The sequence below is a fragment of the Lithobates pipiens genome, unplaced genomic scaffold (genome assembly GCF_037356315.1).
Source record: "Lithobates pipiens isolate NorthernLeopardFrog02 unplaced genomic scaffold, aLitPip1_a1.2 Scaffold_16, whole genome shotgun sequence".
NCBI classification, from domain to species: Eukaryota; Metazoa; Chordata; class Amphibia; order Anura; family Ranidae; genus Lithobates; species Lithobates pipiens.
In genome coordinates this window covers 568,894,612-568,907,587 of record NW_027507748.1, presented here as the reverse complement: position 1 = coordinate 568,907,587, position 12,976 = coordinate 568,894,612, and the positions used below count along the sequence as shown (strand labels likewise).

Here is a 12,976-nt window from a genome sequence, read left to right as displayed (position 1 = left end):
CAGTCCCCCTAAATACGTACCTGAGTCTGGTATCAATCTGCCCCTCTGCAGCAGCTCTCGTTCTTTCTCTCCTCTCTCACAGGCTCTGAGACAGCAGCGGGATCTATTGGCTTCTGTTGTCAATCAAATGCTGTGAGGAGGGGGTGGGGCAAGATGTGCTGTGGGTGTCTATAGTTGCACACAGCTTGGCTGAGGAGTGAGCTCGCAGGTGTGCCACCTTAGAAAACAACAGGGCAGAAGAAGAGCCAAGAGCGCTGTCATGGGACCCCAGAAGAAGATGTTCGGGGGGGGGGGGGCAGTCTGTGCAATATCATCACAGAGCAGGTAAGTATACTATGTTTGTTATTAATAAAAATTATATAAAGCCTTTGCAATGACATTAAACCATCTGCATTCTTTGTTGTTGACCACATTAGGCACAATAAAATAAACTATTCCCAGTAAATTATTTGATATAATTCTTACCATTTCTGCTTGCTCCCGCTTTGTTATGCTTCCCTGAACTTCCGATCTTCCCAGGAAAGCGTTAACAACAGACAGTGCAGTCTCCATTCAGCCTGCTGGCTTGGAGGAGGGAGTAGCTTTCCATTTTAGACTAGGGGCAGCATGTTTCTATTGATGCACACAGTGTAGGGAGATACAACTCTAGTCCTTGCATATAAGGGTGGCTCCATAGGATGCTGCAGGAGAAAGGAGTCCTCCTGAAACGGGAAACCTGGAAGCCTAAAAGATAAAGAAGCTGCATACTTGGCAGGTTATAGATGATGCAGTAATTGTTGATGGGGGATACCCTCCCGTGGAGCTATTGTATTCTCCCACACACAGTGATTATTGATAGTGGCTATAGCCACTGGCAATAATCGCATTTAAAAATCCAACATGCTGGTTGTACCCAAGTAGATCGATGGATCAACTTGGGTACAATAAGCCTGCCCATAGATGGCTCGAATCTCAGCCAGTCCCTGCTGATCGTCTATGGCCGGCTTTGCAATGTAAATGAACTGCTGAAAGTGCTTAAAATTGAGAGTTTAATATTACTGTAAGTAGAGAACATATCTATTCTGTCTATAATCACTGAAATTCTTGGATACAGGAAGCAGGTAAGATCCTATATATATATATATATATATATATATATATATATATATATATATATATATATATATATATATATATATATATATATATATATATATATATATATATATATATATATTTTTTTTATATATATAATATGCATTTTATTAAGATCCTGGCTAGGATTTAATTGTGCAAAGAAAAAACAGTCCTTTTCTGTGGGCATAGAAATGAGGTCATTTGTGTGTACCGACTGGATCGGGTATATCGTCTTCAAGACCAGTCCTGCTTTTGATTGCTAGCTTTTTCAGCTGCTGTTTATTGCAGGTTAAATGGATTGTTTTAGGCACAATTAATGATTTCCTCTTTAGAGATGATAAATGACCCAGATTGTTCTACTAGAGCCTCATTGTCATTGGACATATTTGAATTTTTACTCTTGCTCATTAATCAGCAGTTGAGTTCATTAACTAGCACCCAATTAGCAGCATACATGATCTGAATGTGGATGCTAAAGTGGTCTGTAGACCACCCAAAACGCCTTCTTGTTCAGCTATTTTGGAGCAGATTTTAATGCATGGTACTGGTACTATCCAAATCTCATGGGTATGGGCCTTTTGTGTGAGGTGGTAACCACGCATGCACACGTCGCATATTTCCTCTTCCCAAAGCAGTGACCTAAAATGAATATATATCTGTGCATATGCAATACCTCCTTTTTTATTTTTATATTCTGATCACCGTGATTGACTGTAGTATAGATGTGCCTTGAATCTCTCACTGAGAAATGGTTAAAGGTGTTTTGGTGGGCGTTTTTAGTCTGCGAAATAGAAGTATTGAGTATACTGCTGCTTTTGAATCTGCCTTTGTTTGGCGATTTCCATCTGCTACAATCTCATTCTGAATGCCTCTTACTGCTTTGTGACTGCAGATCTCTAGGGAGGTCATATACACTCTAAGATTGACTCTTTCAATAGTACTGTACTGAAACTGATCACTTCACATGCTGGCAAAAAGTGATCCCTCCATTCTATTTGTTTGCTCGCTTTCTTCAAGTTTGATCAATGCTCAGCCTGGAATATAAGACTGGTTTCAGCGGAGGGAGAAATCCTCTGCCATGTATAGTTCTGATTTTTTTTTTTTTTTTTTTTAAGCTGGTTACCGGCAGACCTAATTAACAAAATATCTTACAGCTGTAAAGTACAATTAAAGGCTGCTGTAAGCAAGTAATCCAGATACTGTGTAATGCAAAAACCTCATAAAGTAAACTAAATTCTTCCTTTACCCTCCCTGAGGGAGCCAAATCCTTTCTTTTGTCTCACACGCTCCCTTCCCAGACACTGTAGGGGTTTCAGCAAAAGGGCCACCAATCCAGAAAGCAGTAGGCACGACTAGAAGTGGCCATGTACTGATTGCACTGATAGTGCTTTTAGCCATGCCTGCTGCAACCTATTATTCCTCTCACTTTCACTTGCATGGAAATCGGGAGCACTGCAGCATTGTTGCCACTCCATCACAGGAAGCTGTGAAAGTAAAATTCCCTGGCAGGTTGATCAGGTATTTTTGGGACTTCTCAGGTAGACTAATGCCATGTACACACGACCGCACTTTTCAACAGCAAAGGTCCGACAGAGCGAATCCGTCGGACAATTCGATTGTGTGTGAGCTCCATTGGACCTTTGCTGTCCAAAAATCTGATGGACTTTAGAAATAGAACATGTTTCAAATTTTTCCGCCGGACCCAGTTCCTATCGAAATATGTGTATGTGTATGCTAGTCCGACGGATGAAAACCGACGCTAGGGCAGCTATTGGCTACTGGCTATGAACTTCCTTATTGTAGTCCAGTCGTACGCCATCACATTCTAATCCGTCTGACTTTGGTATGATTGTGTGTGGGGAAAGTCCGTCAGAACTTCGCCGAAAGTCTGTCGGAAAGACCGTCGGACCTAGTCGGTCGAAAAGTACATTTTAGGCAGCCACTAATCTGGTATGTGAATGTGCCCTATGAGAGGGAGGCCATAGTCCTACTTTAATCTGCCATCTTCCTTGCCTTTTTGGTTGGGTGGTCCAGTCCCTGAAGCTGCTCTTCCTGTTCTGATCTGTCTTGTCACTGAAGTAAATACATACTACGTACAATGTAGCATAATTTAAATTTAAAAAATCAACAAATGTTCCTTTTTACATACAAATATTTGATTCTATTGTAATATCGTCTTTCTTTAGTCCTTGGGTCTCAACGTTGCCTGGGGTGGATCTTTAACCAGGCTTCATTATGTAACTGTAGAGTAGACTATCCGTTTATGCCGCGTACACACGATCGGACTTTCTGGCAGACTTGGTCCGGCGGACCAGAATCCGTCAGACAATTCGATCGTGTGTGGGCTCCAGGTGACTTTTTTTCCCCCAAAAGTCAGACGGACTTAGAAATAAAACGTGCTTCAAATCTGTCCGACTGACTCAAGTCCGGACTAAAAATCGGGAAAACCGTTCGTCTGTGTGCTAGTCCGACGGACCAAATACGACGCAAGGGCAGCTGTTGGCTACTGGCTATTGAACTTCCTTGTTTAGTCCCATTTACGTCATCACGTTCAAAACTAACGGACTTTCGAATGGACTTAGTCCGGTTGTGTGTGGCCAAGTCCGTTCATACAGAAAGTCCGTCGGACCTCCGCCGAAAGTCTGTTGGGAAGACCGTTGGACCTAGTCCGTCAAAGTCCAGTCGTGTGTATGCGGCATTAGGGTACCTGAACTACAAAACTGGAAAAAACTTTAGAAAATTATATTTCAACAACGTATTTAGCTGTATGTCTAAATTTTAGCTTCAAAGCAACTTTCTTGTTGTAAGTCACATTTTGTTAAATTGTTCTTATTTATTTTTCTGTTTTCTTTCTTGATAGGTCTGTGGTGAATATATATCTACAAATGGAGTAATCAAGTGGCTACCTCATCAGTGTTCTGACCCTAGAAGGATTTTTAATTTAATTCAAAATGAGGCTCTTAAGGAGACGCACTGGACCTCTTAAATTGGCTATGGTGGGTGTTGTCTTTGTAATATTCGTCTTTATAATGCACAAAGATGTTGGCAATGGTGGCAAAGATGAGCCCTGGTTAAAGAACATTGTGGAGCGGAAAGATCAGATGTTGGATATGATGATGGGGGCAGTGAATAATATAAGGGACTCCATGCCAAAGCTTCAGATCAATGCCCCGGTGCAGCAAGAGGAGCCGGAACGGAAAGCAAAGTCTTGCTTGCCCGGATATTACACTCCAGGAGAACTCAAACCGTTCATGGAAAGACCACCACAAGACCAAAACAGCCCTGGTGCTGATGGAAAAGCATTTAAAAAGGACACGTGGACAGCAGAGGAGACAAAGCAGAAGGATGACGGATTCACCAAGCATTGCTTCAATGCCTATGCCAGTGAGAAGATCTCCCTCCACAGGGCTTTGGGACCTGACACGAGACCTCCAGAGTAAGTTTTTTTATTTTTTATGAACTCATTCATAGTAATGAACCTGGTTTTAGTACAATAATCATTTTAATGAAGCTTATTACAAAATGTTTTGCTAGTGTTGCAGTTTCTTGAAGATAATGAGGATTCCACAGTTTTGGAATTTTTAGTAGTGAGCCTTGATGGTCTGTATTGGGCAGAGAGATTAGGTTATACAATGCTATTTACTTTCATGCACCACAGATCTGTTTGAAATAACAACCTCTCTACTTCTCCACACTTTTATGCCACATACACACGATCGGAATTTCGGCCAGCAAAAAGACCGATGAGAGCTTTTCAAATGCGACCATGTGTATGCTCCATCGGAATTTAGCTGGCTGAATTTCCGCCAGCAAATTTGAGAGCATGTCCTCAATTTTTCCAGCGGAAAAACTTTCGGAAATGTGTGTATGCAATTCCGACGCGCAAAAACTCACGCATTCTCAGATTCAACGATGAGATGGAAGCTATTGGCTACTGGGTATTGCACCTTTTTTCTAGTCCCGTCATACATGTTGTACGTCACCACATTCTTGACGTTCGGAATTTGGTGTGACCCTGTTTAGGCAAGACGGCTTGAGCGGAATTCCGTTGGGAACACCATTAGACCTTTTTCCGACCATAATTCCGATCATGTGTACATGGCATTAGACTTAAATTGCCCATAGACTTTCCATGAGTATCCTCACCTATTCTTTGGATCTAATGTCATTGGACCACCTGTTTCTTGAGGTTTTATCTGAAGAAATGGCAACTGAACTGGCTAAAAAAAATCTCATCCAGCTGCAAATGTGTTCCCTGATAACCAATGTAGCAGATGTGGGCATCATGCCATCACTCGCCATAGAAGATGGAATGATGGGGCATCCACAGGCTCCGAGATTTTCCATGAGGCTATGTGTGATAACAGATGTGTTCTCCAAAAAAATGATGCCTTGATTTGTTTGTATAGTCTTTTAGACTTATAAATTACAGCAGGTAGCTTCATTGACATTTATTTAATGTGTTACTAAACCCACAACAGTACAATCAGTCTGTATATGCAGTAAAGCATGCTTGTTATACTCGCTGTGGAACCTAGGGGGGAGTTAATCTTGCGCATTGTGTAAAAGGGCTGTTTAATCGTGTCTTCTCTGATCCTCCCCTTCTTTCACAGTTCCCAATCCATCTCCTGATAGTACAGGGTATCGGGGGCAAGCTGCACATGCTCAGTTTGGTGTGTATTGCTAGAGAGGTTTCTTTTTTCTTGGTAGAGTACATGTGATCAGCACAGGGCCAATCAGCACTGTCCAGACAGAGGATCAGGGGTCCTTTAGCCTCATAGGACAGACGGAGGAGAATGAAAACTCCTACAAGCTTTAACCACACTGATAGAAGTCACAAGACTGTTCTAACTGCAGGTGAGAAAAGCTATTTGGCAGGTTATATTTCGATAACATAGGGTTAGGTTTAAAGACTTAACTGGAAACTTAAAGAGAAGTATGGAAGTCTGTTGTTTTTTTTTTTTTTTGTGCTGAATCATACTTTTCCTCGGTCCAATGCTGCATCTGTCCCCTGGCGCCTCTACACTGAGAACCGGGTGATCGAATACCGCCGATCACTCGGTTCTCACAGCTCTGTGAGCAGAAAGCTGCTGACTGTCAGTCACAGCTCTCTGCTCTGCCCCCTCCTTGCTCACTGGAGCGCTGGGATGTGGAGGGGGCAGAACAGCTGGCTCAGGCTCTCAGCGGCTTGCGGATCCAGACTCCGTGGCCGGGATGATGCAGAGCCTGGACTGACTTCTGTGACGTCAGCAGAGAGTGAACTTCAGCCCACTCTCTGCTGAAAACAGGTCACAGGAGTGCAAAGCAAACTTAACTCTTGCCTTCCATAGGAGAAGTACAGCCAAATGAGCTTTGACTGTACTTCTCCTTTAACTGTTTCTGAGCACCACAAACTGAAAACGCTATTCATTTTTAATATTCAAAGCCAATTCAAACATCTGATTACGCCTCTATGCTTTTTGTTAAGAAATTATTTTGTAGAACACCCCCTGACATTTGGAACATCTTAAGTAGGAACCGATGGTTGATATAACATTTACCTCCTGGAATCCATCTGCCCTTAGCTCAGACATGAGGAGGGTGTGCTTAGCTGAGAAGGCCCCTCCTCCAGATGAAAGAAAACAAACTCCCATGAAAATCGCCTGGGACGTATGACATCATTTTAGCCTAGGCCAGAAACCAGGAAGCAACTGAAGAAATGTAAAAAATTTTTTAAAACAAGCAAATACTGTATACCTCCCCATCTATATAGTTAGGATAGCAGCATAGGGAATAAAAATTGTTAATGTCGAGAGCAAGAGTATGAAAGTTTTGTATAAACCGCTCCCCATTTTTAATTTTTTTTTGCTACCTTTGTCATGTGCTGATGATTATTATTATTATTATTATTATTATTCTGCCTCTCTTTAGGTGGCCATAGATCGAATCTTGGCTGGTCCCTGCTGAACTGGCCAAGATTTGACCCATCTATGGGCAGGCTGCTTGTACCCAAGTCGATTCATTGATCGACTTGGGTACATACAGCATGTCTGATTTTTAGAATGAGAATATTGCCAGCTCTTAAAGTCGCTATGAGTAATCACTGTGGTTTTCCGGCACAGACAGCTCCCCATACCCCCCCCTGCCAGGAGAACACAATAGCGCAGCGGGAGGGATTCCCCCATCAACTGTTTTGATGGGAGAATCGAGCAGTTTTGTTTGGCTTGCAGGAAAGAAAATGGCATAATCTATGGCCTGCTTTTGGCAAGTCATCCCTCTATTTGTCAACAGAGAAGGCAAAAATTTGAGTCATCATCAGCGCAAACTATAAGGGAATGAAGTCCAATGGGGGCATCTGTCCTTTTTGACCAATCTCCTTGATGGTAATCCCATTCATTTCCTGCACTGGAAGTCTAGGGAAATTTTGTATAAAGTGTCAATCGTCACTCCCACTAGGATCTGTGTTCAACATTTACAAACTGGAGCTGAATGGTGCTTTAACCCCTTCCTGCCCAGGCCAATTTTCAGTTTTCAGTGCTGTCGCACTTTGAATGACAGAGCTTTCTTTTGGTGGCATTTAATCACCACTGGGTAAGTTTTTTTAGTTTTTGCTAAACAAACAAAAAAAGACAATATTTGGGGGGGAAAAAAAAAACACTTTTCTTCGTTTCTGTTATAAAATTTATTAAATAAGTAATTTTATCTCCTTTACTGGTGAATAATTATGAGGCGGCACTGATGAGGAACTAATGGGCAGCACTGACGGGCGGCACCGATGGGCAGCACTGATTATCCGGACACTGATGATCATATGACATCCACCAATTCATCATTTCACTATACGCAGGCGGAAAGCCATTAAAAACTTCAACAAAGTTTGCTGAAAGCTCTGCAAATGCTTTGTTAAAGCTTGCTGTTCACACTGCTCTTAGGCCCCTTTCACACATGCAGACCGTTCAGATATGCTGAAAAAACTCTATGGAGCGTTGGATGTCAGCGGCAACATGCCAGCTGACATCCGATCTGCCCAGTGCCGATCCGCAAAATCCTGACGGATGCAAACCCTATTTTTCATCCATCTGGCGGATCAGATGAAAACGGACAGGTGGTCCGTAATCATCCGATACTCCAGATAGAGGAGAGCAGATATCTGACAGGTCCGTTCCTGCACAGAGTGTCATCCGTTGGCTCAGCGGGGATCAACGAAGTGATCCCTACTGAGCAAGCAGAGGAGTAAAAACGGACAGCCCCGTGTGAAAGGGGCCTTATACAAGCTGAAGTCTGCTTGGCTGCATGCACACTGGCATATTAAAATTCTCCCATCTACGCTGAATAATTCTGCCAGGAGCTGATTGAAAAAAAAAACTACTTGTATTCGTGCATAATTATGTGCATTTACAGGTGTATGGAGTTTAGAAGTGTATGCATGTAAACTCATTGTATTGGCAAAAATACTCATTTGTTCTAGCCACTATAATGTATTTGTGCATATATGCACGCATTTATGTGGGTAATTTATACTTTGTATTTTACCAAAAAATACCATCTAAATGCCACAATGAGTATGAGACACTGAAAAAGAGAGCTGGGTTCAGAGACATTAAAATCAATTTAAAATGCCATTTAAAAGTAGCATTTATTTTTTATACCCAATGCATGAGGCCAAAGATGGATTTTTTTTTTCTTCAGCCAGTAGACTGCATGAAAAAAACTTTTTTCCTTCCATGCAAAGAAGTTGCTGGAATTGTCCCGTCCCCCCCCCCCCCCCCCCCGTCCTTTCCCAGCCTCAGCCAGGACATTGCAATATTATAGCGGTGCCTGACACTGATCAGTGGCTGCAACGGATTGGCAGCAGCCACTGATGCTGTCCCAGCATATGTCTTTGGCAGAAGTTGAGCAAAGGATTGTCTTCTGTCAAGCAGGTACAGCCACAGCTTAATTTAAATTCACCCTGTCCCTGCTGAACCAGACAAATTTGAATCCATGTATGGCCAGCTTTTAGTCTTCCAGTTTGATTTCCATTTTTGCCCAGAGTCCAGTAATGAAGGGTACAAGGTCCACACGTAGCCCTGGTGGCACCACCTGAGCACATCTGGTTTACATCCCTATGATTATTGTTCTGCGGCAATTAGGGACAGTAACCCCTTGCAGCATTTTGTACAGTAATTCTACTGAACCTCTGCCCTTACAGCTCTCCTTTCCCAGCATTTCCTTTCTTGTGCCTGGCATATTAAACAGGGGTACATGGAGCATGGCGTGACATCACAGTCTGCTGTAAGCACAATCACACTGAAATCACAGCCTGGCTTTCATTTGGATCCTATAACGGCACAGTTCCATGCTACACTGGGTCATCAGAGCGCAGCTAACAATTGCCGTATCTGTGGGAGCTTTTGTCCAGTAGCTGAAAGATTTGGGAAAGCTCATATTCCACAGCGGGTGTCTGTCCCTGCCTTGGCAGGTGTGTCTGTCACAATGGAGGAGAAAGTAAGTTCCCCACCGCTGCAAGAATGCTTTTCAATAAAGCAAATGAGAGAATAAAGCGCCCAAACCAATTTAATTTGACGTGGGGGAAGCCACTCCATTTTTAGCAACTTCCTTTTTTTTTTTCAGAAACTGGAAGTAAAAATCCCCAAACTGTAACAGCTGTCTCCATAGCCGGTCTGCAGACAGAATGAAAGGAGCATCATTGTTCTTCTTGAAGGCAGCAGGAGAACCTGAGCTTTCATGTGGAACATTTCCCTTGTTTGAAGTAGGATTGGGGTATGTGGCCAGTAAAAGAACCATTAACCCTGGGATTGAAAAGCTCAAGGCAAGCTCCATGCACTGCCATAGACCCTTCATATTCCTTTCTGAACGAGTCCTGGCAAATGCAATGCTAATTTCCTATTTTACAACAAGAGAATAAACCGTTAAAATTACAGATTAATAGAAACTGCACAAACTGAACCTTTTAACCATTGCCATTTGTTTTACAGATTTTCTATAACAAACAGCAAGACCGTAGCTGTCCTGTTAGTGTCACTAATTATAAGACACGCTCTTGTCAATACTTTGTCATCTGTCTGTCTTATTTATTCACTGACAATCTGTTGGTGCAGTGACTCCACCAAGTCCAAGTATAGAAATTGGGTCCTCTATCAACAATTTCATATCTTAATCAACACTGAGGATTTAGGCCGCATTCAACCTAAGCACTCTGGGGAATGCGGGCATAGATGCCCGCAAAAAACACAGAAAAAAGTGCAATGCCATTATTTTTTTAAATGCCACTCCAATCAAGGGTTGTAGTCTGGTCATGTAGCAAAACTTGCAACACAAAACAAGGTTGACTCAGTGCCAAAAAAAAGGTACATGAGCTATTTTGGCCCACATAGGGAAGACCATTCAAGTGAGTGGGCCACCCGATGCTGTCGTAAGACCAACGTGACAATAAATGCAGGAAAAAAATGTTTTGCAAAGGTGCAAATGCAGCCTAAAGCAAACCTCATTTGGGTGGGGGCTTGTTAATAGACTGTAAAAGCTGTCAGTACCTACTGATATCTCTTCAGCCTTATTTGGAAGACTCCCACAGTTAATATGAAAATGATGAGTTCCTAATGGTTGCTTTTGGAAAATAATCTCCCATGTACCTTTACATGACAAGGCCCAGGCCCCAGGCATTGCATTTTAGGATGTGTACATAGGACATGCATGTTCTTCTTGTCTACTAGGAAGGAGGAACAGTAAAGGAGCTCCAGGCTGAGCTGGATGGCCCAAGGAGGAAGAAGTGACATTTGCACCTCAAACACAGGTTAAGAGGCTAACTCCAAAAGGAAAGCAAGAGGAGGAGAGAGAAGTACCAAGCCAATCCTTTAAACAGCTTAGGAATTTATTCAGTATAGAAGTATAAAACCACACTAAAAACTTGTGTGAAAAATGTTGGAGCACGTGCAGAGTGCTAGAGAGGGTGGGAGCTGCCACGTGCAGTGTCACAGGAGGATCAGCTGATGAAGAAGGCGAGGCCGTGCCTTTGAAACGCATTCTGATTGGCCAGACAGCATGTGGGCGGCTACCCAGTTTGACAGCCCTGGAACATTCCCACCCAGAGACACACAGCCGACATCTCCATGACACATATCAAGGCTCCAGCTGCGGCTAACACACGGCGCTCATGGATCAATCCCTCAATAGAGACTTCCCTACGGTCCTTCTGCGACACTGCATTTACATGGTTGCACCTTCATGTATCAGCATGCAGATGCATGCATTTTCATTTAAATATTAAACGTTAATCTTTTTCATCAGATGGATTAGCGCTGAACATTATACTATTATTGTTAAATCCACCTTTAACAATAAAAGGTTAAAGCTGAGTTCCACCCACTTTTTTTTCTTCTCATTAGCTTTGATATTTGCCATAGTGTCTGCGATGGGTATATATATATATATATATATATATATATATATATATATATATATATATATATATATATATATATATATATATATATATATATATATATATAATTTTTTTTTAAGTTATCTTAGGAGATCCCTGAAAACTCACATATTCAGTGAAGCTGTCCCCGAGCCACCCCCATCAAATCATTCCCTGCATTTATTACCTTTTTTTTTTTTTTTTTACCACCACCCCTTCCGTTTAGAATATAAGCTCTACAAGCAGGGCCGTCCTGTCCCTTCTGTATTGTACTGTAACTGTGCTGCCCCCCCCTCTACATTGTAAAGTGCTGTGTAAACTGTTGGTGCTATATAAATTGTGAAAAATAATAATAATGTTATCAGGTTTCTACAGTTTTCATTATCTTGTCCACCTTCTCCCACCCGTGGCTATGTGTGTAATATCCAGCAGCGCACTGTCTCCTGGGAGATGTGTGTCATGATTCCCAGGAGTCGGTGTGCATCTCCGCCCTTCAGTATTGTATTGTGCTGCGAGGTGTGCATGATACACTTGCGCAAGATTGGGGGGTACATTCTGGTTATTCAGCAGCACCGTATCCCAGAAGATTATCCTTGTGGGCTTCGCCTGCCCACAAGCAAGATGGGAACGCACAACAAGGAGAAATATAGAAGGTTAGTTTTTCAATAAAATAACTATAGCAGCTCAATTAAGAATAGTGAGTGCAACATAATAATAATAATAATATGATAATAATCAATGGATTTTCTTTTAACACAAAAAACATGTCGTTGGAACTCCGCTTTAAATGCACTTATATTTGCGGGTAAAAAAATTAACATTTATTTGTGTAAATAATATCGAATGCAATGCCAGGCTCTTCAGATTGTCCTTCCATCTCTGTCTGTACAGAGGTACAGGCTTTCATTTAGAAGGCTGGAGGAAGTGTCAATGGCCTACGAGTGCAGTGATCACCACACTCGAGTCCACTGAAAAGTATAAGTCCATCTGTCTTGGTGGGTGACTGCACTTGCAGTTCATTCTTCCACAGATCACTTTAAATGAACGACGCGACTAAGTAAATTTCAAAAGTGACAGCTGCTGTGGGGGAGAACCCACCACAAGCTGCCACAGTTTGGGGGGGGGGTCCTATTTCCACCCTAAATAACGGTGTATGCAAAAGATAGTTAGCCATTAATCCAGGTATAGCTGTCGTTCACAGCTGCACCCTGTTCATGGCAATCGAGTGATGCCTTTTGCATACCTGTTCAACATGCAAGAGAGTTGGTTATTTTGTCACAACCACTGCAGACGCCTTTCACTCTTCACATACAATATGCCTGATGTGTTTACAGTATAGAATCGGCCACAGATTGTGTTCAAAAACGGCCTTGGAAGGTTGTGTCTGATGGTTGATACATCAAGCAAAGAGGACATTACTATATCCAGCAGAGGCATGGTTATTTTGGCTGTAGCAAAGTG

General features: G+C 42.3%; 1 protein-coding gene across 4 annotated transcripts in view; it reads left to right on the top strand.

Annotated features, from left to right (window-relative positions):
* GALNT6 (polypeptide N-acetylgalactosaminyltransferase 6) overlaps nt 1-12,976 on the top strand; it is a 103,891-nt gene that overhangs the window by 43,685 nt on the left and 47,230 nt on the right. For all 4 annotated transcript variants that reach the window (XM_077483704.1, XM_077483701.1, XM_077483702.1 and 1 more), the window contains one exon: nt 3,977-4,552. In XM_077483704.1, coding sequence (XP_077339830.1) covers nt 4,068-4,552 — 485 coding nt within the window. In that variant the 5' untranslated portion in view covers nt 3,977-4,067. The remainder of the gene's footprint in view (nt 1-3,976; nt 4,553-12,976) is intronic.